General features: G+C 43.5%; 1 protein-coding gene across 2 annotated transcripts; it reads left to right on the top strand.

Moving 5' to 3' along the window:
* The first annotated feature begins 602 nt into the window (after positions 1-602).
* REEP6 (receptor accessory protein 6) lies at positions 603-13873 on the top strand. Of its 2 annotated transcripts, XM_073547342.1 has the most exons (6): positions 603-857; positions 1986-2079; positions 3909-4047; positions 8497-8665; positions 8757-8830; positions 13045-13873. In XM_073547342.1, the coding sequence occupies exons 1-6, from the start codon at positions 743-745 to the stop codon at positions 13060-13062; spliced, it is 609 nt and encodes a 202-aa protein (XP_073403443.1). In that variant the 5' UTR covers positions 603-742; the 3' UTR covers positions 13063-13873. The 2 variants fall into 2 exon arrangements, with proteins under 2 accessions (XP_073403443.1, XP_073403453.1); XM_073547352.1 differs by lacking the exon at positions 8757-8830 and having other exon boundaries at positions 607-857.
* The last annotated feature ends 11919 nt before the right edge of the window (positions 13874-25792 follow it).

Genomic DNA, 25792 nt, shown 5'->3' on the forward strand with positions numbered 1-25792 from the left:
GGTGGGAGTGTCAAAATCAGCACTGTCCCGCTGGATCCAGGATGGTTGGGAGCCCTGCTGCATTATCTGCAGTGTTAAAAAAAAATTAAGAGGGGGTTGAGGGACAACTCTTTGTCTTGGGCCCCCCAATCTTTTCTGACCCTAGCAACGCTCCTGTGTAATGCTATTAGTGGCAGACCCGTCAGCCGATATAAGGCCCCTGAATATGGGGGCAACAGTGCCAGCACAGGCCCCTCTGCCACCTGTATCCGCATCCTGCTCATGTAGTGTAACCTAAATGTATGATTTTAGTGTTAGCATTTGGGGCCCCACTTTGTCTAAAACCACCCTGCGTGTGGGGAACACTGGTCTGCTGAACTTGACCCAATGTCTTTAAACTGTGGAGTTGTCGAGGTTTTCCTAGGCAGGAGAAAGCCAGCAGTCTAGGAAAGGCCACCAGCGGCTGGCAGGCCGGGCATGTTGCATACACATCCTGTACTGCTCATCCACATCCAGCCCTCGGCCGTGTGCAGGCGCCATCGCTGCGGCCGGGTACTTTGCCCCCAGCGCTGGAACCTGGCGGTCACGTGGCGTCACACAGCACAGTGCCAGCAGCGCTGCACAACTCACATTCACCTGCACCTGCACGCTGTGGACACGCCCACGTCTGAGATTGGCCGTTGGTCACGTGACTGCCGTAGCCGAAGGCAAGGCATCTCGTTAGAGGCGAGCTCACAGCTGTGGTCTGTACGGTCCAGTCGCCATGCCGTCTCTCCGGGAGCGGTTCACCGGGTACCTGAACGGGGATAACATAGTCTCCAGACTGTTGGGGAAAGCGGAGGAGAAAACCGGCATCAAGAAGGATTATCTGGCGACCGGTAAGCTGCCGCTTATCCTGGCGACCGGTAAGCTGCCGCTTATCAGAGGTGCAGCCGGGCGCTACTGTAGTTATGGAACTGGGCATAGCATGTATAGCTGTAATCCCTGTGTATCCATATATAACTGCTGCTGGCCGTGATTAGTGCTGATAAGGATTACCAGGGGGAGGGCTGCCTGCCTGGCCGTCACTAGTGTGGCTGCCTGCCTGGGCGACACTGGTGTGGCTGCCTGCCTGGCCGTCACTGGTGTGGCTGCCTGCCTGGCCGTCACTGGTGTGGCTGCCTGCCTGGCCGTCACTGGTGTGGCTGCCTGCCTTGGCGTCACTGGTGTGGCTGCCTGCCTTGGCGTCACTGGTGTGGCTGCCTGCCTTGGCGTCACTGGTGTGGCTGCCTGCCTTGGCGTCACTGGTGTGGCTGCCTGCCTTGGCGTCACTGGTGTGGCTGCCTGCCTGGGCGTCACTGGTGTGGCTGCCTGCCTGGGCGTCACTGGTGTGGCTGCCTGCCTGGGCGACACTGGTGTGGCTGCCTGCCTGGCCGTCACTGGTGTGGCTGCCTGCCTGGCCGTCACTGGTGTGGCTGCCTGCCTGGCCGTCACTGGTGTGGCTGCCTGCCTGGCCGTCACTGGTGTGGCTGCCTGCCTGGCCGTCACTGGTGTGGCTGCCTGCCTTGGCGTCACTGGTGTGGCTGCCTGCCTTGGCGTCACTGGTGTGGCTGCCTGCCTTGGCGTCACTGGTGTGGCTGCCTGCCTTGGCGTCACTGGTGTGGCTGCCTGCCTGGCCGTCACTGGTGTGGCTGCCTGCCTGGCCGTCACTGGTGTGGCTGCCTGCCTGGCCGTCACTGGTGTGGCTGCCTGCCTGGCCGTCACTGGTGTGGCTGCCTGCCTGGCCGTCACTGGTGTGGCTGCCTGCCTGGCCGTCACTGGTGTGGCTGCCTGCCTTGGCGTCACTGGTGTGGCTGCCTGCCTGGCCGTCACTGGTGTGGCTGCCTGCCTGGCCGTCACTGGTGTGGCTGCCTGCCTGGCCGTCACTAGTTGCCACAGGAAGATTACACTAATTCTTCTCCACACTCTGGGCAAGCACTGTTGGGTAATACACCTGGCGCCGCTAACCTGCCCTTCTCTCTCCTCAGGCTCGCTCTGCTCTCTGGGTTTGTACCTTGTGTTTGGCTATGGAGCTTCCTTGGTCTGCAATTTAATTGGCTTTGTGTACCCGGCTTATAGATCGTAAGTACTGGGGGTTTCCTGTGCAGAATCTGTGGTCTCCTTGTCCTGCGGCTTGGGCTGACCTTACACACTATGTCTCCGTGTACACCTGCGTGCTGGGGTGATGTGAGCTGAATGACACTTCTGGCATCTCCTCATGGGTAGAGTTGAGTGAATTTTTCAAAATTCACTTCCTATTGCAATCATTGGAGTCCATGGGAGTAAAAATGGCCGAATATGTTCGGAATTGATCAACATAAATTCGGCATGAATATGGCAAGTTCAGATTGGGCAACCGATTCTGTACATATTTCCTCAACTCTACTTCTAGGCTCCATGAACTCCAGTGACCCCTCTCGCAGCAGCTCAGTGATACACTAGCAGGAGGTGATCACTCCTGCATTGTATCGCCGGTTAGAGCAGTCACAGCTCTCGATGTGACAGTTCTACACGTGGGATTGGGGTGGGACACTCTGTATTACGTGGACTAAGGCAGACAGGTGGTTAAAAAATTTTTCGCCCATCAGCAGCTCCTGCTATCACTGTTATCTGTGACAGCAGACATAACCTGATGGGAGCAGTAGTCTCTCATCAGCCCACGCCTGCTGACCTGCGGTAAGCCTTTTACCGCGGGTCACAGTATCAGACATCTGACAGTGTGACCCCAAAGCGTTCTGACCGACTGTTGCGTTACCGCCGATTAGCCCGTAAAAACACAAACCTTTTTATACCTGCATTTTTGCTGCGACTTTGACTCAATTGAAGTCAATGGGTGAAAAACACTAAAAATGTGCAGAAAAAACTCTTTGCAAATACTCAAGGAAAATTATTGATCATGTGCAGATTCTCACTGAATTAGCTGGCATTAAGATTCCATAGCATTATGACCCATTTCCGTTCTGAAAAAAACACACTGTGTACACATAGCCTTTGCCACCTTCCTTATTTCCTGTTCTTTTGCATGTTTGTCACACTTAAATGTTTCAGATCACCAAACTAGGCAAAGATAACACAAGTAAGAAAAAAATGCAGTTTTTAAATGAAAGTCTTTATTAAGGGAAAAAGAAATCCAAACCTTTTAAAGCTTGATGATTTAACTACTATAGTCTGTTTAAAACCTTATAAAAAAAAAAAAAAAGACATATCTAGTGTCGTAATATAAACAATTCATACACATATGTTTAAATATTTAGTATTACTTATTTTAGTTTAGTATTAAACATCATTAGGATGAGACTGTACTTAGAAAATCACACTTGAAAATATGATCGTAAGGAGATCCCAACTTTGAATCCTTGTACAAATGCAACACACGTGCCTTGTTTTTTCAAAATTGTCAATTTTGAATTTGACTCCCAAAAAACAAAATATCTACAAACTTTTTATTGTTTGCTAAATTTATTTTTTGATAAAATGGCGTGGGGGTTCCCCTCAACCTTTTATTAACCAGCAGAGGAAAAGTGGACAGCTGGGAGCGGATGTTTATAGCTTGGGAAGGGTAATATGGAGCTTTTTTTTTGTTTTGTTTTTTCTCTTTTAAACTTTATTTTGAAAACTGGATCATGACACTACCTTTTAAAGCATGATTTCACACTTCACATGGCTTTCCTTGTATGTATTTCTATTCAGAAGTGGGAAACGTGCCCACTTTGTTGTGCCATTTGTCTTATTTTCCTTTCAGAAATCCATGCTCCACAATGGTTGTTACATTATCACGTCAAGATTGATGAATGTTAATGAATGAGGCAGGGCCATCCAAAAGTATTGGCATGTACCCACTGATGTGTATATCCCTTTTAAGGCTTTTTTTTTTTTCTTAATGCTTATTTATTAAGTTAGTTGTTTTCCAGGATTAAAGCCATTGAAAGTGAAGATAAACAGGATGATACAATATGGCTGACATACTGGGTGGTCTATGGTGTGTTCAGTGTTGTGGAGTTCTTCTCGGATATCTTTCTCTTCTGGTTTCCGTTTTACTATCTGGGAAAGGTAAGCAGATAACTACCAAAAATGTGTTATGGGTGCATAAACTTTCCACATTCATTTGGGTCTCTACAAGCTATTTAACCGGGTTCAGGTTCGAGATCTGTGTTGCAAATCGCCTTCTAACTTCTCTTTTTTTCATAAATAGGCCCGTTCGTAGGGCTCTTGTCTGTGTGCCTTGGACTATAGGGTCCTGCTTATCTCACTTTTTTTTTTTTTTATTTTTTTTTTTATTTTGCAGCTTTCTAATGGTTGCCAGTTATAGACCATTGACACAAAACTGCTGACCTCTGATGTATACGTCAGTCTTGACGTATTCTGTGATGTGTGTAGCAATGTATTGCCTATTATAGCTGAAATGGGTCAAATTCCTGAAACTGACTAAAAAGAAAAGCAACCAATCACAGCATAGCTTTCATTTAACCAGAGCAGAATACAAAATGAAAGCTGCTCTTTAGTTGGCTATGGGCGGCAAATTCAGTTCTTGCCACTTTTAGCTGCATGTCTCGGGAATATATGGACCCAATATAACCTAGACTAACGTTGGCTGCACCCATCAATTATCAACAGGTTTGTCAGTCTAATGTATGAAGAGTCCCCTTTAGATGGTCAGCCATACCAGATCCTTATCTCTCATAACCATTTTGGACTTCTGATCCTTTTGTTCTGTAGAGATAAGCTGCCACCCAGAGATGTCTGGCAGCAACTGTCATAAAAAAAACCCTGGAGTTCTCAGTCAAGCGTGTGGAAGAGTTGGGCAAGATGGCTGGTAGCCAAACCATCGTTTGGCCAATGGCTATGCTATCTAAAGGCTGTAGAGTGGAGAGCTGCCAGGAAGGGATTCGATGGGTGATGACATCTTGTATTTGATAATGGCACCTATACTGTTTGTCAGACTGGAGATCACATGACTCAACTTCCTAATGAAGAGGTGAAATGTATACAGTTCTGGCCAAAATTAAGAGACCACTTTGAAATGTTCAGTTTGTCTGATTTTTCTCTCTATAGGTATATTTTTGAGAAAAATGTAAATTGTTCTTTTAGTCTGTAACCTTCTGACATGTCTCCAAATTTCCAAGCAATAAACTTTGTGTTTTTTTTTCTGAAAAGGAAAAATGGTCGAAAATAAAAAAAAAAAAAAAAAAAAAAAAAAAACCTAGTGCTTTCAGACCTCAAATAATGCAAAGAAAACAAGTTCATAATAATTTAGAAACAACAATACTAATGTTTTAACTCAGGAAGAGTTCAGAAATCAATATTTTGTGGAATAACCATGATTGTTAATCACAGCTTTCATGTGTCTTGGCATGCTTTCCACCAGTCTTCCACACTGCTTTTGAGTGACCTTATGCCACTCCTGGTACAAAAATGTAAGCAGTTCTTGCTTGTTTGATGCCTTGTGACTATTCATCTTCCTCTTGATTACATTCCAGAGGTTTTCAATGGGGTTCAGGTCTGGAGAATGGGCTGCCCATGACAGGGATTTGATGTGGTGGTCTCTTAATTTTTGCCAGAGCTGTGTGTGTAACTGAGGTGCAGGGCTGTGGAGTCGGTAAGCCAAACCTGCGACTCCGACTCCTCAATTTCCCTTACACCGACTCCGACTCCACGACTCCGACTCCCACACATATTGCTTATATTTAAGTGAAAAATTTATTGTAGTACAATGTGAACATCAGACATTTAATCATTTTTATGATCCAATAATCAAGATATTTAGATAGAACAGAATATATATTGGTGTACTACCCGGTTTTCATTCTTTTTGGTACAGATACGATATGGATAGACAGATATGGATATATAGATAGAGCAGATTTCTAATCTGCTTTTGCTATTGAAAACATTATCTATGAGCTCAAAAACCTTTCAGGTGATGCAGTTTTTTAAAAAGATGATCAGCTTTTGCAGCTGAAAAACGTATCCTCAAAAAACACAGGAAAAACGCTGTGTGTGATTGTAGCCTTAGATCAGGAATAGAACAGCCATTTATAGGACATTTCATAACTTTCCCAAACTCCTATGAAAAAATATTCAGCACATCCTGCATTGAATTACTGTACCCAATTTATTATATATTTTAGGAGTCGGTCCATTTTATACCGACTCCGACTCCACCAAAATGAGCACCGACTCCACGACTCCGTCTCCGACTCCACAGCCCTGCTGAGGTGAGATGAACGAAATAAACGACGAGAATATTGATGGTGAGTAAGGACATGTGCAAAGGAAAAACATGGAATGCTTGGCATATTTTCATCATCAAATGGTTAAAACTGCAAAGTGCTTGTAAAAACTAGCAACTTTGCCATTTACTTATTAAAAATATTCTTTGTACTCGCAAAGAGAAGAATTTTTAAATTTTATTGTTTACTGCTTGTTGCCTAGGTTACCTGCCACCGCTGCAGTTTCAGTGGTGGTTGGTCTCCTAAGCAAGAGTGACGCTTTTATAAGCTGTGCTCTCATCATCTGAGAGCACACCATGTCAGCCACACACCGACACTGCTAATCTGACCTGTCAATTAGCACACCATCCCTCGGCAAGCTGGGAAACTTGGGGCTAGGGGGGTACTCCTGAAAATTGATATTGCAAAAACCCCTTTAAAACTTGAGCAATTTACATTTTCCTCATTCATTAAAGGCTGTTGGGTCATTTGATCTCCTGTCAATGACATTCATAGTAACATAGTTTTGAAGGCTGAAGGAAGACCTTATGTCCATCTAGTTCAGCCTATTTTTAGTGCAGCTGTTCTGCATTGTTGATCCTGGGGAAGGCAAAAAACCCATAGAGTAGATGCCAATTTTCTCCATAGGGAAAAAAATTCCTTCCTCTAAGCTGGGTCAACCATCTACCTATAATATTATGTTATTCGTAACCTTCTATACTGTTACTCAAAAGAAAAGCATCCATTCCTTTCTTAAATTCATTCAGTGAGTTGGCCATCACCACTTCCTCAGGAAGAGAATTCCAGAGCCTCACTGCTCTTACCGTGAAGAACCCTCTTCTATGCTGGTGCAGAAATTGTCTTTCCTCCAAATGAAGAGAATGCCCCCTTGTTCTTGTCACAGTCCTTGGTACAAACAGTTCATTGGAGAGATCTCTGTATTGCCCTCTGATATACTTGTACATATATATTAGGTCTCCCCTAAGTCTTCCCTTTTCAAAATTTTCGCCAAATTTCTGATTTTTTTTTTTCCCAAATTAATGCAAAAATGATCGACCTAAATTTACCACTAACATGAAGCCCAATATGTCACGAAAAAACAATCTCAGAATCGCTAGGATCCGTTGAAGCGTTCGAGTTATTACCTCATAAAGGGACACTGGTCAGAATTGCAAAAAATGGCCAGGTCAGGAAGGTCAAAATAGGCTTGGTCATGAAGGGGTTAATGGACTAATAATAATCTTGTATAGCGCCAACATATTCCGCAGCATTTTACAATTAAAGTCTGCACAACTTTGTTTTTTGCCAATGGAGGATTGCTGCAGGATCTGTTGTAAGTGATCACTACTGGACATCATGTGAACATAGCCTAACTGAGTCAAGGTAGTTGATGACCTCTTTAAAAATTGAAGAAAAAAAAAAACATTCTGGAGTGGTGCTTTAGTGAGCTTGTGCGTGGTTTTTTTTTTTTTGATATGTGCCATTAATGAGAAACTAAAGTTTTGATGTCTTTTTTTTTTTTTTTTTTCCATATTAGCAGGCACTTTATCTGAATGCATATCAGTGACGTTCTAGGTCCTAAGATAAGACCTCTACTGAACGATCGGTACAACCCCCCCCAAGCAAACAAATGCATTGGTTAGCAGGAGTGCACATAGAGCGAAGTAGGGATTTAATAAGTATAGACTTAATAAAAACAAAAAACCCGTCTGCTTTCTATAGAATCCGTATCTCTCTGTGCGCGCTCATTCATGAGTTCTGCAGCTGTCTGCTAAGCTATGCACTTCTTGGGGGTCTACAAATCCAATGGGTAGGAATTTTAGGACCCAAAAGCCATATTTTTGATAACTTATTCAAAATTTAGTTACTCTTCAAAGGGGTAGTCGGGAAAAACCCCTGGGTACAGGTTTTGCTCCCCCTAGAAGCCCAGCACTGATTCTCTACCACTGCTCACAGTGTGTTACTGTCTGAAGCCGATGACTGCGCTCAGCACCTTGTCCCATCACCACTGGCAGAGCTGCTGAGCCCCGTTATCTGCAGCGCTGTCGGTGGGACGTCCAACGCTGCAGACTCCCGGATCAGACCAGTGATTGAGTCTTGACCCTGGAGCAGGGGACGGTGATTAAACAAGGAACCAGAAAATCTAATTATATATGTATATCTACGTTGCTACCCTGTTTAGTATTGCCGCACAGTCCAAAAGAGCAGACTGTAAATGATGTTGAATAAGCGCAGTCCCTGGAAGAGAGTAACGCTGTTCGTATATTTAACTCCTTATTTTTCCTGACAGTGTTGTTTCCTTCTCTGGTGCATGGCTCCTTTTACATGGAACGGCTCACAAACCTTATACAGCCGCTTCATCCGACCATTCTTCTTAAGGCATCACCAAACTGTTGATAGCGTAGTCAGTGATCTTGGCGGTCAGGCTCTCCACACGGCAGAAAACGTCACTAGACAAGGTACGTGGTTTCCTAAATGTGGCTGGGGATTTTCCCCTGCTCTGTGTCTCCACTGGTGTAAATCAATGTCTTCCTTTCTCTAATATCGCAGTACTGCAGACGCTAACCAGCGGCAGATCTCTTCTGGCTCCACAGGGAGGCCAGCAGGCCCTTCCCAGCACCTCTGTATGTACCTAAATGCACGCAGAGAGCTCAGCTTGGTGTTAGCTAAGATCCCGTTTTCCAACATTTAAATTGAACATTCATGAGCTTGATAAAGTGTCCCTGCAGACACAGACCAGACTTGAGCTTCAATGTGGAGAGTAAACACTAACTCGCAATACATTCTTATTATTTTTTGACTTTCTAAAATTCGCTCCAGGCAACATTGCACCCACACCAAATCCAGAAACCTTTTCCTCCACCACATGCAAGAGGCCACGCCAACTCTCACTACAGGAAGATGCCACCTGTTCTCTGCTGATTCACGAAGGAGACAGCGTGCCGTCACCCGGTGGTTTGCGCAAGCAGTGGTGTGGCCTCCATTAGAAAGTGGGAAAACGTGCTACTACTTTGGAGCGTTTTTTTTTTTTTGTGCAGTCCTGTGTTGTTGCTAGAAACAGAACATTAAGAGATATAGTTACTTTTTAGCTGAATTAATATATTGACAACATGCTATTCCAAGCTTGGCTCTCTTGTGAAGTTCTTAAGAAAAAAAAAAAAGTTCCAAGTTCTGAGCACACAGAATTAATCACTCCTTTTACGCCAGAAAACTTTCATTAAATAATCGCAAAATCTGTTTCAAATGTTATTTTGCACCATTTCTTCCCTTTTGCATTGGTCCTGCACTTTTTCAGAAAGTGGGCAGATCTTCACAAATATTGCGTGTGGCCTATTGCCTCCCAAAAAATTTACCGTAATGCATGTCAGAGAGAACTGGCATGCACTGTAGCTGACATCTATGCCAGATCGTGGCTGGTGTAAGGTCAATTTTCTGGCTCACGGAAATCCCAAAAGATGCACTAGATTTCTTAAGAGGCTTGTGGCTCTCAATAAACTTGGAACATCTTACTCTAGTGGGTTATAGGTTCAAGACTAGTGTGCTTCCCACCAGTTTTGATAAATTTTTCACATTGGCTTTTCTATTCACATTGGTTAGAAAGCTTTCCTACCGCAGTGCACTGTATGTCCTCCAGCAGACCAAAGTACTAAAATGCGTTTGAGGGTTGTTGGTAATTATTGGGAGCTAGTAGCAGACATTCCAACAATTTCCTTTTATTGCAAATTGTATTGTGGAAACAGCCAGCAAGTTATTGATTGCACAGTATTACTTTGGTTATGAAATACATTCTGGGGATGGTCGTCTTCCCCAAACATTTTGAACTGCCAACAAATAGCAGCTCCTTTTTTAAAGGGCTTATCAAAGCCATGGTATATGTTGGTCACCCCCCCCCCCCCCCACCCCCTTATAATCAAATGCAGAAGCTGTTTCGCGAAATATAGTAGCCTCCCCTGACAATATTAGCAAGTCATGTCGTGTTCCAGCTGCTGTCTCCTCACTAAGATGGCCATCTGATTTACAATTATCAGTCAATCCTGCTCCCTTCTATCTGACCAGCCGATCAGCTTAAGTGTATGAAAACCTTTCGACTATTCTATAGCAGTTGGGTGGGGGACAGGTAAATGCGTAGTTGAAATTCATGGAGTTTGGCAAAAACCAAAGGATCTACCAAATAGTACAGTGGTCTGCTAGGTCTTTTATCACATAGTGTATTATAGAATACAGACTCCTGAAGGTAAAAGTTCATGATGCTTGTGCCCATTGCCCATGACCTGGAAATACTCATGTGATAAGTTTTCTTAAGCTATATCATGCCACAGAAACTTACCTTATGAAAAGATTAATTGTCTTAATTATGGTTTCTATAGCTCCATTGATTCCATGGTGCTGTACATGAGAAGGGGTTACATACAAATTACAGGCATCACAGTAAACAAACTACTGATACAGAGGTGAGAGGACCCTGCCATTGTGGGCTTACATTCTACAGGATGGTGGGTTGCTGCAGCTTTGGTGTTGGTGAGGCGGTAGCTCCGGTAGTGGTGAGGAGGCAGCTGGTTCATTGCAGACTGTAGGCTTTCTTGAAGAGGTGTGTTTTCAGGTTTCGTCTGAAGGATCCGTATGTAGTTGATAGTCCGACGTATTGGGGCACAGAATTCCAGATAGGGGATATTCGGGAAAAGTCTTGAAGGCAATTAGGTGAGGAACGAATAAGTGTGGAGGACTGGAGATTATGTGAGTGAAGATATCGGGAAATTAGTTCAGTGATTATATGGAGGAGACAGGTTATGGATGGCTTTGTAGGTCAGTATTAGTAATTTGAACTGGATATGCTGAGGGAGTGGGAGCCAGTGAGGGGAGAAGCGGAGGAGTAGCGAGGAGAGAGATGAATTAGTCGGGCAGTAGAGTTAAGGATGAACTGGAGAGGTTAGCAGGGAGGCCACAGAAAATGATGTTGCAGTAGTTGAGGTGGGAGATGACGAAGGCGTGCAAAAGCATTTTATTAGATTAAGGGATGAGTAAAGGACGGATTCTGGAGATATTTTTGAGCTGGAGGCGACAGGAAGTGGAAAGAGCTTTGGATGTGTGGTTTGAAGGACAGGGCAGAGTCAAGGGTTACTCCAAGGCAGCAGACTTCCGGTATGGGGGAAAGTGTAATGTCATTAATTGTGATAGATCAGGTAAGAAGGATCTTTGAGATGGAGGAAAGATGAGTTCAGATTTGTCCACATTGAGTTTGAGGAAGTGAGAGAAGGAGGAGGATGTGGCTGATAAACCCTCGGGGAGTCTGGACAGCAGAGAGGTGACGTCTGGGCCAGAGGGGTAGATCTGAGTGTCGTCAGCATACAGGTGGTACTGAAATGCATAGGACTTTGAGTTGTTTAAGTGTATAGACTGAGAAGAGTAGGGGTCCTAGAACAGCCTTGGGGGAGAGGCTCCAACAGAGAGGGTTGGATGAGGAGGTAGTGTGGGAGTGGGAGACACTGAATGTGCAGTTGGAAAGGTATGAGGAGATCAAGGATAGGGTGAGGTCTTTCATGCCAAAGGAGAAGAGGATCTTTAGTAGGAGGCAATGATCAACTGTGTCGAAAGCAGAGGACAGGTCTAAAAAAAATGTATTGTCTGTTACCTTTGGCTGTAGGTAGGTCATTAATAATTTTGGTCAGGGCAGTCTGTGGAATGATGGGGATGGAAACCAGATTGTAGATTGTCAAAGAGCAAGTTAGATGAGAGGTTGGAGGAAAGTTTAGCGTGGACGTGCTGCTCCAGGAGTTTGGAAGCGAAAGGGAGCAGTGATTTTGGGTGAGAGCTGGACACAGAGGTTGGGTCAGGGGTTGGCTTTTTAAGGATAGGCGTGATTGTGGCATGTTTGAAAGCAGAAGGGGAAGTACCAGAAGTTATAGATTAAAGAGATGGGTTAGGGATGGGATAAGTGTGGTGGTGATTTTGGGGAGCAGATGGGATGGAGTCTAGTGCACAAGTGGTGGTGTGATTTGGAGAGGAGACAATTAAGCTCCCCTTCACTGATGTTGGAGAGGGAGGTTATGGGGTTTGGGCATTGGCCTGGTATACAAAGGGGTTGTGGTGGTTGAACAATAAAGACTTGCCTTGTTTGGTCGCTCAATTTCAATGATGATGAAAACTAGTAAGTAACTAGTGAAAGATTTAGGGCTGTAGAGTCACTATAAAATCGACTCCTAAAATTATATAGCATAATTGTGTACAGTAATGCAATGGTGTGCTATAAATGTTTCCATAATAATTTGGGAGAGTTCTAAACTGTCCTATAAATGTCTGTTCTGTTCCTGATCTGAGGATCACTGCTTTTAGGTGAGATGAATCTGTGCTGCACTTTATGTATGTACTCAGTAGTGAGGCAGGGCTGTGGTGTCGGAGGTTTGGTTTACTGAATCCACAGCCCTAGAATTTAGCAGTATTTATTACCTAGGCAAACTGTTAGGGTAAATCTCAAATCATTTAGAAAGTATTTCCTAGAGCATGGGCTTTGTGCATAAGCTTCCGGCAAATAGTGATAGACAGATTCTGTGGACAATGTGTAGATCTAGATGACCTGTCTTAGTCTCTTGTTTGTTTGTATCTCTTCAGTCTTGAGGCGCAAATCTAATCTGTTTTATAGCTGTAATGGACAATCCCTTCTATATTGGGCATAAGACTATAGTTTATTGATATTTCACCTCTTGTTATACTTCAAGGAACAGAATATCCTGTACATAACCTAGTTCTGCAACCTCAGTTTGGCTGCTCGTAGGTATAAAGGCCCAAGTGATTGGACTCTTTCCTTGACTGTCATTATTCTTTTCTTTTTTCTTTTTTTTAGCAGTCAAAGGCGCAGTGAGGAGTTCCCTGGAAGAGGAAAAAAGCAAGTGATGGACTTTCTCTAGGACATCTAATTCTGAAGAGACATAGTCCCAAGAGAAACTCACTGTTAGCCCTATTTCTTTCACCTGTAATGTCACACCAGGGTTTACCACACACACACACACACACACACACACACACACACACTGGATTTCACATGTGTTTATTTTTGTTTTTCTATTCATCACACCACCATTTTAAAAGGGTTGTCCACCACTAGGACAACACCTTTTTTGATCGAAATGTTTGGCACCCATAAAATAATAGTCTATACTTTCCTCCCTTGCCAGCGCTGTTCCTGTGGTGTCGACACTCGCTCTCCACAGGGCTCTTGTCCGGTGCTGTGACACCAGCGCCCAATCAGCAGTGGCTTCAGTCTCTGCCTTCGGACGATTTGAGCATGAAGAGGAAGTCCAGGCTGCAGCTGATTTCTGAGTTCCACTTCATGCTCAAAATGTTTGAAGGCGGTTTAGTGACGGCAGCGCTGATTGGGCCGCCGAGCTCGTGTCACAACACCACACAACAGCCCCAGGGAGAGTGAGTCCCGACACCGCAGGAACGGTGCCGGCATGGGAGGTGAGTATAAGCATTATCGGGGCCAAGATTGGGGTAAGAGGAGTTGTCCAAGGAGTGTACAACTTAAGTGGAAAGCGTCACTGTTTATTCCAGATTATTGCTCAGGTTAACCTACTTGTATGTCATGTACCAGACGGTGAGATATGAAAATGCTTCTATAACGCAAATATTGGTGGTACCATAATAAACTTAAGTTCCTGGTTGTAATATGATTTTGTGTTGTTTTTCCACATAAGCATGGTCGCTATTAATATTCTCAGTATCTCTCCTCTTATAGGGAGATTATGTGACTCTTCTGATAACCAATCCTGTATATGCGCGTATAGCGCATAATCTCCCTATAAGAGGACTCTGTCACTCTGTGAGCTCATCAAATATTGAATACTTCTTGGCAGTTTTCAGACTCCTGACCATCATGACCCAGCTGTTACCTCCTTGGTCCTCTATTTCTTCTGATCCAGATAAAGATATCGACAAAGACCTATCCAAGGGGTAACGTTTCTCCTTGTGGAAAGAGACTTGTCAAGCCTGGCTTGCCAAGGTGGAGACTTTTAAGCCTTGCAATGCTCCTTTGGGAGAATAAATATGCAAATTGTCTCTTTAGTTAGGAAGAGGACTAGAACTCTAGTGCCACCTATTGGAAGTAGCAATCCTAAAAGTCATTATCGACCCTTTAATGAGCCTTGCAACATGGGATGAAAGCCAAACTAGAATCTCAATTTAAAACACAGAAAAACACAAAACGTGTAAAAGTACTTTGTTGTATAAAAAAAAAAGTAACAGTAAACATTAAGTTAGTAAAAAGATGATGCCAAAACAGGGTATTTGGTTGGTACGTTTTTTGCAAAAAATGTATACTAAGCTGCTCTACCAAACGTCAAAGTAACCCATATCGGAGCAGTCCCTAACTGATGTATTTAAAAACCTGATCGTGTTTTTCTCTGTTTCAGTCTTCTGGTGGTGTGAACACTGTCCTACAGACTTGTTCATTGTGTGCGTGGCCCATGTGTTGGTGTTTAATTGGTTTCTTGTTTTTAGGGATGTTTCCGCCCCTTCCTTGTGGGCCATGCACATAAAAGCTGTTCTCTGCAGCTTGTCCACATTGGACATTACCTGTCTGAATCCTGCTCTAGTAGGTACTATACACATGATCAGGTTTTTAAATACATCAGTTAGGGACTGCTCTGATGGGTATACCTTGACGTTTAGTAGAGCTGCTTAGTATACATTTTTTGCAAAAAATGTATCAACCAAATAACCTGTTTTTCATCATCTTTACTAGCACTTGCTGTTTACTGTTACTTTTTTACAACAGAGTATTTTTACACTTTTTATTGTTTGTCTGTGTTTGAGTCTTTGGTGTGAACACTGTCCTACAGACTTGTTCACTGTGTGAATGGCCCATGTGTTTGTATAGAATCTCAATTTGCAGACACTTTTGGAGTACTTCCACCTTGTCATTGCAAAGTGTGCGATCTGGTTTGGCTGGATCAGAGGCGACTGACCAGGATCCAAGGGGTAACGTTTCTCTTTGTGGAGAATGACATGTCAAGCCTGGCATGCCAAGGTGAGGAGACTTTAGGCTTTTATCCTAAGGGTACCGTTACACCTAGCGATGCACCAGTGATCCCGACTAACGATATGACACGGTCAGGATTGCAGGTGCATCCCTAGGTGGTCGCTAGTGAGCTGCCACACAGGCACATCTCACCAGCGACATAGCAGGGGTCGGGGATCGCTACTTACCTGTCAGACGCGGCGATCCTGCGTCCTCCCGCCCGGCTCCATGCGTCGCTCGTCGGCGCCACAGGAAGCGGCTGACGAGGAATGGTCCAGGAGCTTCTCGCGTGACCAGCGATAACCAGCGGGGGAGACGGTCGGAGGTAAGAATCACATGCAGCGATATCGCTAGCAATATCGCTGCAACGTCACAAAATCGGTGACTTTACAGCGATATTGCTAGCTATATCGCAGTGTGTAACGGGGGCTTTAGTCATATTGCAAGGCTCGTTAAAAGGTCGATATTGACTTTTAAGATTTGTACTTCCATTAGTTGGCACTAGAGTTCTAGTGGTCTTCCTCTCTCTGAAGAGACAATTTGCATAAACATAGGGCTTTTATTTTAGATTGTTTTGTATTTATCATATGGGACTACTCCTCTGGCTGTGCTGTATGAATATTCATGCTGTAACATAATCAAATGGGTGTTGTAAAACCGCTCGTTCCACAATTGTCTTGCCATGTAAACAGACTGCTAGTTACCCCATGATTGAACAAAACATTTGTTCATTGTGTCGCATGATCTTTTGTGCAGCACAATCATTCCAAGAACTATGGCAGCCTATGTGCTCTGAACAATCTAGTATAAATTGCATAGTGTGCATTGTTTAATTTGATCTGCCTGTGTAGACACACATTTAAACAATGCACAGTGCATGTACTGACCGGCAACACGGTATGACAGCCGATCAGTAAAGTTTCAAAGTGTTAATAGGGTTTTGCTTTTTATTTTCAGCAAAGTGAGTGAACAGAATAGAAATTCAAATCAATATTGGGTGTGACTTTGCCTGCAAAACAGCATTAGTTCTAGGTACACTTGTACAAGGTCAGGTATGGTATTAGTCAGATGTATGAGTTACCAATTATACCAAACATGTAAATTCAGTCATTATCACCTATGATAATCATTAACTGTAACAATAATAGTGGTGTTGGAGGAGGCTTAAAACTGGGTGAGGAACAGACCCTCTTATACAAAGGTAAGATTGGGTAAGACCATTTCATGTCACAGGTCAAGAAACAGGTAGCTTCTCATGTTCCACACTGCTAAGGAAACTGAGTGCAGCGGCTGAAAGACTTCTATGGTTACCTGCATTCAAAATGGAAAGATATATCCAGCAGTGCCATCAGTGCCAGCAACGAGTGTGACCCAGCTTCACCCATCTGTTAATTGCTAAAAATATACTTAACTGTTTTTTGTTTTTTTTTGTTTGTTTTTTAAAAGCCCTTTTACTTTGTAGCATTTTTTTTTTTCACACCAGCCTAAAACTTTTGCCCAGTACTGTATTCACCTAGGGCTAATGTTCCCCAATACGGCAGTGTGAATTCACTGCTGATTAGTTAACAAGGTATCTTCAAAAATTAACAAGCTTTCACTGACTAATCCAATTGAAGTAATTATATATAAAATACTAGCTGAAGAGCCTGGCGCTGCCCGGGCATAGTAACTAACTATGGTTAGTTATAATATATATATATATATATATATATATGTGTAGAGCCCCGCCCTTTCCTCATAGCCACATTCACTATAATATCCCACGTCAGCCAGAGCCGCCGCACTGCTACCCATAATATCCCACATCGTCCCGTCAGCCAGAGCCGCCGCACTGCTACCCATAATATCCCACATCGTCCCGTCAGCCAGAGCCGCCGCACTGCTACCCATAATATCCCACATCGTCCCGTCAGCCTAGAGTCAGAACCAGAGCGCTGAGTGGAACGGTCCTAACTTCTATACCGGAGATCCCTTTAAGAGGGAAGATGTGCCTATATGATGGAGGATGTGTGATGGGTATATGGGCACAGGAGGAGGGATTCATTTCTGTTTTGTGCTCTCTGCTCCTTTCTGTGGGACAGACAATGGCTGGAAGCTTATATTCCCAGGGATGCTAGATTTCTCCCACCATGTCAGTGTCTGCTGAGGTGTTGTCAAGTGGGAAAACTGTTGGTCATAGCAACCAATCACAGCTCAGCTTCTTTTGAACAGCTCTGGTGAAATGAAAGATGCTTCGTGATTGGTTGGTGATAAACACACACATTAATTTTTATGTATGTATAGAGAACTTTTAATTAACACACAAAATTAATACTTGGCTCTTAGAGTAGATTATCAGAGGCAGAGCGCTGCATCAACTTGTCTGATTAAATTTGCTCAGTTTTAGGATTGGGAGTGAAAAATACAATTATCCACCAATGTTAGTTTCTCCCAAATTGGTACTATATCACAATCTCAAAACTGCATCTGCAATTGTGGTCTATGACCACTGAATTGATTCTAAATATTAGAACAGATTAAGTATTTTACATTTGTTAATTGAAAAGTTATATTTTATATATTGTTCCAATTGGATTAGTTGGTGAAAGTCCGATACTGCAGTGTATCCTATGTCATTGAACTGTCACTACTACTGCCACTACCCAGGAACAAGAGCAATGTGATGAGAATCTAGCATATTGGAAAATGTAGCCTGCAGTAGGGGAACCGTACCAGAGGGGAAAACTGAAGCAAGATGGCAGACAACCCACACATTGCACATAAAATAGGTATACACAAGCCAAACACACACTTCCACTTTATTATCAGCCTATGTTGCACTTTTCAGGCAAAAAAATATGCTGGCGGGAGATCTTTAATTAGAAGTGACTTCTTGTGTATTGAGGGGATTTTGTTAATTTGTTTTTTTTTTTTTTTTTCCTTACAGCAAAATATTAGATTCTACAAGTTGGTGTGTGCGAGCGGAGAGGTTTGGCTTTAGCATATACACACGCACACCTTTAGGCATCATTCTCACACCCATGTTTAAACACATACCTGAAAAACTAGTATAAGTGTTTTGGATCAATGTGTCCGTATTTACCATCAGTGTATCGTCAATGTTTTTCACGAATGGATAAAGTGACAACATGTCTTATGCTTTGCAGTGTTAAACACTGACTGTGCACTGATGTCATCGTATGTTGTACGTGTTCTTCACGGGCCCTTAAGGGGGTTTTACACATAGCGATATCGCTAGCAACATCGCTAAAGCATCACCGATTTGGTGACGCAGCAGCGATATCGCTATGTGTGATACTTATCTCTGACCAGCTCCCCCGCTGTCTGTCGCTGATCGCACAGCTCCATTTCTTGTCGGGCGCTTCCTGCTGGTGCCGACGAGCGACGTGTGGACGCGGACGGGAGGACGTCAGGATCGCCGCGTCTGACAGGTAAGTAACGATCGCTGGTGAGATCTGCCTGTTTGGCAGCTTACTAGCGACCATTTAGCGATGCACCAGCGATTTTGACCGGGTCGTATCGTTGTCGGGATCGCTGGTGCATCGCTAAATGTAAAGGGGCCTTTAGACTTGTACTGGCTCTCGTTATACATGCTGCCAGAAGCAAAATGGATCTGTCATCTTGTGTTTTGTGTGGACAGAATCCATATAAAAACGAGGACATGTGAACTGCAGCATAAATTATAATGGGTATGTGTGGTATCGGTGAATAAAAACAATGCAACATGGCAATCTGAATGTAGCCTTTGGCAGCTGTTTTTTGACCAGATATTCTGTCTTGGCATCAATTTTAATTTACCAAACAGGTATGTGTAATCTCAGGCTGCTGCTTCTCTGAAGACCACAACCTTCAAATTGGTGTAACAAGCTATGAAATCCTGCAACCAGAATTTCCATTTGGCACCTCTCCAGTAACAGGACAGAAGTATATGTTTAGGCCTCATAATACAATAAATGTGCATTTTATCTGTTGTATTGGAAATAGTGACACTTCGTAGATGCGTAACGAAATACTGAAGGAAAACCCAGTCATTTAATCCATTACTTTCTGCAATGGCTCTACAGTACTGCATTTTTCTGTGAAAGGAACCTGTCACTAGGTTTGGACGATATGACATACGGCCATCACCTTTCAGGCCTGATATACAGCATTCTATAATTCTGTATATCTACCCCCAACCTGACCTGAAAGAAGAAAAATAACTTATACCCACCGGACCGGACCGCCCTGCAGGTTTCGCTGGTCTGGCACCTCCCATCTTAGAATTGCTGCCCCCCTCCTTGCTTTATGTGGATGCTCCCTGCTAAGACCCTTGCACCTCTCCAGTCCATTCTCAACTCTGCCGCCCGACTAATTCATCTCTCTCCTCGCTACTCCTCCGCTTCTCCCCTCTGCAAATCTCTTCACTGGCTCCCATTCCCTCAGCGTATCCAGTTCAAATTACTAATACTGACCTACAAGGCCATTTACAACCTGTCTCCTCCTTACATCTCTGAACTAATCTCCAGATACCTCCCCTCACGTAATCTCTGGTCCTCCCAAGACCTCCTCTCTTTCACACTTATTCGCTCCTCACCCAACCGCCTCCAAGACTTCTCCCGAATAGCCCCCATCCTCTGGAATTCCCTGCCCCAACACGTCTGGCTATCAACCACTCGGATCCTTCAGACGGAACCTGAAAACCCACCTCTTCAGGAAAGCCTACAGCCTGCAGTGATCCCCGCTACCGCCTCACCATCACTGGAACCGCTGTAACCCTCCAACCTACTGTCTCCTTCCCCACCATCCTGTAGCATGTAAGCCCGAAAGAGCAGGGTCCTCTCTCCCCTCTATATCAGTCTGTGATTGTTAGTTTGTTTGCTGTGATATCTGTAATCTGTATGTAACCCCTTCTCATGTACAGCACCATGGAACCAATGGTGCTATATAAATAAATAATAATAATAATGATGCATCCCTACATCATTCACAAAGTCTCCCCGACATTGCGTTCCTGCGCAGGTGTACTTCTCTGCCCTACCCTTTGAGGAGCTTATATATTGGAGCTTCCCCAAAAGTGACATTTTAAAAACTGCAGCCCTCAAATACTTAAACTGTCATCTGGAAGTTTTTGAACCCTTCAAGTGCTACACAGAAATTAATGCAAAGTGGAATGAAAAAATACTTAAATTCTACCTAAAATGTTGCTTTTTTTCCCCAATATATTTTTTTTTTTTTTTACTTTTGCAACACTTAATACCAAAAAGTGAACCCCACAGTTTACTGACTTTCTTACGAGGGCAGCGATACTTAACACGTAGTCAAAAACCTCTGTTTAGACAAATGGCAGGGCTCGAACCAGGAGCAATATTGGAATTTTGGAACCCAAATTTGGCTGAAATAGGTGGTGGACATCATGTCACATTTGCAGAGCCGCTAAGGCTACTTTCACACATCAGGTTTTCGGCGTCAGGCGCGATCCGGCGTCATGCCGGATCCGGCAAATGTTTTGTAAAACCTGATGTGCCGGATCCGGTTTTCTGCCGGATCCGTCTTGTTCTTGACAGACAAAACCGGATCCGTCTCATCCGGTTCATCCGTTTTTCTATCCGTTTTTCGACGGATTACGCCGGATCTGGTTTTTAAAATTGACCCTTGTGGCCTTCCGAACGGGATTGGCTACTGGAAAACTATATATAGCATGTTCCTACAGCCCTTCTTTGACAGGTTGTAGTGGGCAGAGCTACTGAGCATGCTCAGACCAAAAAAAACGGATCCGGCTTTCGCCGGATCAGGCGCATTGCGGCGCTCATAGGCTTTCATTGTGTGAAAAAGACGGACGCGCCGGATCCGGCGTGTCCGGCTTTTTCGCCGGAGACAAAAAAAAGTTACAGTAGCCGTTTTTTCCAGACGCCGGATCGCGACACATTGCCGGATCTGGCGAAAACCGGATGAAACGCATGGCCATCCGGCGCGATCCGGCGCAAATGCAAGTCAATGGGGGGGAAACCGGATCCGGCATTGCATTTCGCCGGATCCGGTTTCTGTCAAAAGCGCCGGATCGCGCCTGACGGCGAAAACCTGATGTGTGAAAGAGGCCTAAGGTGCCGAACCAAATTCTTGCCCCGGGTGCCAGAAAGCCTAGATATGCCTCTGCTCAGTGTCTACTACAATCTCTTGGTCACGGTGCACATGGTTGTTGCTATGCTGTTTTTTTTTTTTTTGTTTTGTTTTTTTTTTTTTTTGAATCATGCCATTTAGGATTTCATTTCCCCCATTATTTGATCTTACATATGGGGTTTTTTTTTTTTTTTTTGCAGACAAACTGGTATATTAATTATAGTTTATTAAGGTCTGCATCCCCGGAGTCTAACCATTTTTTTTAATGGTGACTCCCTAATACAAAAAAACTAAAATGGATGGTGTAGGGTTAATGAACGCTGCAGGATAATGGGCTTTAACATTTTTTTTTCTCTTTAGTTTTAGAGATCGTCATAGTAACGAGTGTTCCATAGTTTGCATAATACGCCTTTTCAGCGTCAGCGCTGTCCCATTAAAAGCGCGTCACACACCGGGGGGCATGGCTTACAGGGGACGTGAACCCCAGCTTTAGAGATCTCCATGGTAACAGGAGCGCTCCATGGTCTGCATAGATGCCTGGACAGCGTTAGCGCTGTTCCATTAAAAGCGCGTCATATGCCGGGGGGTGCGGTTTTCATAGGATGCGATCTCCAGCTTTGGAGATCTCCATAGTAACAGGAGCGCTCCATGGCTTGCCCAGATGTGATGTCAGTGTTAGCGCCGTCCCACCAAAAGCGCGTCACACGCCGGGGGCGTGGCTTATAAAGGACGCGGTCTTCAGTCAAAACTATTTTAACCACAAGAGTTGGGAGGTCACGGTAAGGCAGTCAAAAGGTTTTGCTAAAACTCCCCTGATGAGTATACTATAACGAAACGCGTCGGGTGACTCATTACTTCGAGGCAGGCAGCATTGGGTACCGACCACTATAGTCCTGGGGTCACGATAAAACACATTGGAAGGACCGGATCCTCTTCTATTGGGTGAGATCTTCCAATACAGAAAGCCGCAGTAGTATGTGTTAATACGGCATTGCTGATTTTGAATTGTCCATGGTCATTTGGAATGGACACTTGTTTGTGGGGTAGCATGGTTCCTTAATATGACTCTATGGCAATATTCTCTCCCCATACTGCCTCCATCTATAAGCTGCATTTTATAGGAATGATACATTGGCCTCTTGCTACTTTTTAGACTGCTTTTATAGGCATTCAGTAGCGTTCATGCAGGATTTATATATGGAAAATATGTGTTTATGGGCTAAAATTACTGTTGTTCCATCTGATACAAAGGGAATAACTAATTGTTGGTCATTGTAAGAACATTATAGGTATGCTCCTAACCTCATGCTATCTTGACAATCATTTGATGGCCTTATTCACAGGGATGGCCTTTATCAATTGATCACAGTGATGTACTTCTGATATGGGCATTCTACCTGTGAACTAAAAACCAAAAAGAGCACCTTTAACATTACTCCACGAGAGGCCTCATACCTGTTTTTAGGCAGATATTCATCTGCTGGTTTTCATTTTCTTTGTGTGTCTTCACTGGTTTTGTGTTTTTTTTTGTTTTTTTTTTTTTTTTTTTTTTCCCCACTAGGGTGATATTATCTTTATTTTAGACCTTAATAAAAGCTAAATTTTATCCATTGCTTATTCAATAATTGCAGTCAGTCTGTGTTGTTCAATAGCAACAGAACACCCCTATACGTCTTTTTTGTAAATTATACCCTCTAATATATATAGCTAGGGAGAAAGTGTGTAGTTTGATACCACCATTTTTTTTTATGCAGTTGATGCAACACAAGTTTGAAAATTTTGCAATTTGCATGTTTTTCACAGTTGCTTTCATCAATATTTTTTTGTACATTCTGAGGAACACACTTCAAATTTGATTGCACTAGTTTTTGTAGCAATTGTTGGGGTAGACTTTGTATCATTGGTGAAAAAATGGTGTTATTAGTTCCCAGACAATTCTACCTGCGATGCCAATTGTCTGGGGACAGTTTGGTGTGTTAATTTGGCAGTCCCTACCTTTTGTAAATTAGAAAGGTGGATGTGTACCCTGTTGTGCTGTCACACAATCTGTACAATTTTACACCATATTTGGTCTGGATGAAGGGAATAAATTAGTGGATTGACTAATGGCCCTTGAAACGCAAGAGGGGCTCGCCAACTGCAACATTTTGCTCAGGAGTAGAGTTGAGCGACTTTGGTCGGATCGGGTTTCATGAAACAAAATTTGAGTCAGATGAAACTGGTCCGACTAGGGCAAAAAAAGTCGGAGTTTCGTCTGAAACCCGACCCCAATGCAAGTCAATGGGGAATAAAAGTCGGCATTGAGTGGATGAATACACAGCTCAATGCCGACTTTTATTTCCCATTGACTTGCATTGGGGTCGGGTTTCGGACGAAACTTCGACTTTTTTGCCCTAGTCGGACCAGTTTCATCTGACTCAAATTTTGTTTCATGAAACCCATCCGACCAAAGTCGCTCAACTCTACTCAGGAGTATATGAATTTAAAAATTAATCTTGGAGGTAAATTAGGGGTCTCCATTTGCTTAGGTGATCGTAGTTGGGAGAATTTCTTTGGGGGGTTAGGGGTGGGACTTTTGTCATTAAAATGAAGGAATTTCATTAGGGCTTCACAATTGGCTCTGGTCAGGACCGCTGCAAATACAGGGGTAGTGTGACCAGATTTTGTTGCCCAGTAGGAACAGTTTTGTTTGTTTTGTTTTTTTTGGTGTACCAAACCCATGTTGAGGGTAAGGCCCAAAAAGTTTTTTCTTTCAGGGATATTTGTGGGGATCCATGAATAGAACGAAAGGCAGTGGGTTTTTGGGAAATATATAGCTGGGCATATACTGTTGCTTATGAAAGTATTCACTCTCTTGGTTTTTTACCTATTTTGTTACATTTCCACCTGTGTTTAAATATTTTTGTAATCGATTTGTTTGTGATATGCATCAGCACTAAATAGTCTAAGTTGCTGACGTGAATTGAGAAAAATATAGATGTAAATTTTAATTATGTGATCAAATAACTAAAAATTGGAATGAACATATGTATTCACCCGTTTTTGCTAAGAAGCCCCTAAAAATTTGTCGTAAAAGCAATTGCCTTCATACGTCACATGCTTAGTGAAAGAAAATCCACCTGTGTGCAGTCTGTGTCACATGGTACAGTACAGACCAAAAGCTTGGACAGATCTCTCTGAGTTTTCTTTATTTTCATGACTATGAAAATTGTAGATTCACTCTGAAGGCATCAAAACTATGAATTAACACATGTGGAATTATATAATTAACAAAAGTGTGAAACAACTGAAAATATGTCTTATATTCTAGGTTCTTCAAAGCAGCCACATTTTGCTTTGATTACTGCTTTGCACACTCTTGGTATTCTCTTGATGAGCTTCAAGAGTTAGTCACCAGAAATGGTCTTTCAACAGTCTTGAAGGAGTTCCCAGAGATGCTTAGCACTTGTTGGCCCTTTTGCCTTCACTCTGCGGTCCAGCTCACCCCAAACCATCTTGAAATGAAAATAAACTCTTTGAATGAGGTGTGTCCAAACTTTTGGTCTGTACTGTATGTCAGTATATTCTCACCTTCAAATCCATTATTGTCAAATGGAAGGAAGATGTACCATAACAAACCTGCCAAGAGAGGGCCACGCACCAAAACTCTCAGCCCAGACAAGAAGGGCATTATTCGGAGAAACGGCACAGAGACCAAAGGTAACATGAAAGGAGCTGTAGAATTCCCAAGCAGAGACTGGAGTATCTATCTCTACGAACACAATAAGTCATACTCTTTAGAGAGGTGTCCTTTATGGAAGAGTGGACAGGAAAGTCTTTACTTACACAAAAGAATTGTAAGGCTTATTTTGAGTTTGCTAAAAGATATGTGAGAGACTCCTCAAATATATGGGAGAAGGTGGTGTGGTCAGATGAGACCAAAATTGAACTTTTTGACCACCAAGATAAACACGATGTCTGGCACCAAACCCACACAGCTCATCACCCCAAAAACACCATCCCCACAGTGTAACATGGTGGTGGCAGCATCTTGCTGTGGGAATGTTTTTCGGCAACAGGGACAAGAGAAATGGTCCAAGTTGATAGGGAAAATGGATGATGTGAAATACAGGCATATTGTTTCAGTCTGTCAGTGATTTGAGATTAATACGGAGGTTCACCTTCCAACCAGACAATGATCCAAAGCATACTGCTAAAGCAACACTAGTGGTTTGAGGAAACATGTAAATGTTTTGGCATGGCCTAGTCAAAGCCCAGACCTTAATACAGTTGAGTATCTGGTCAGAGTTGAAGATTGCTGTTCACCAGAGGAAACCATCTGACTTGAAGGAGCTGGAGCAGTTTTGCTTTCCGGAATGGGCAATAATCCCATTGGCAAGATGTGGAAAGCTCATAGAGACTTATTGAAAGCGACCTGCAAGCTGTAATTGCTACAAAAGGAGGCTTTACAAAGTATTGACTTTAAGGGGGTGAA

Source organism: Dendrobates tinctorius, unplaced genomic scaffold, assembly GCF_039654945.1.
Source record: "Dendrobates tinctorius isolate UK_male_01 unplaced genomic scaffold, ASM3965494v1 ptg000011l, whole genome shotgun sequence".
Lineage (NCBI taxonomy): Eukaryota > Metazoa > Chordata > Amphibia > Anura > Dendrobatidae > Dendrobates > Dendrobates tinctorius.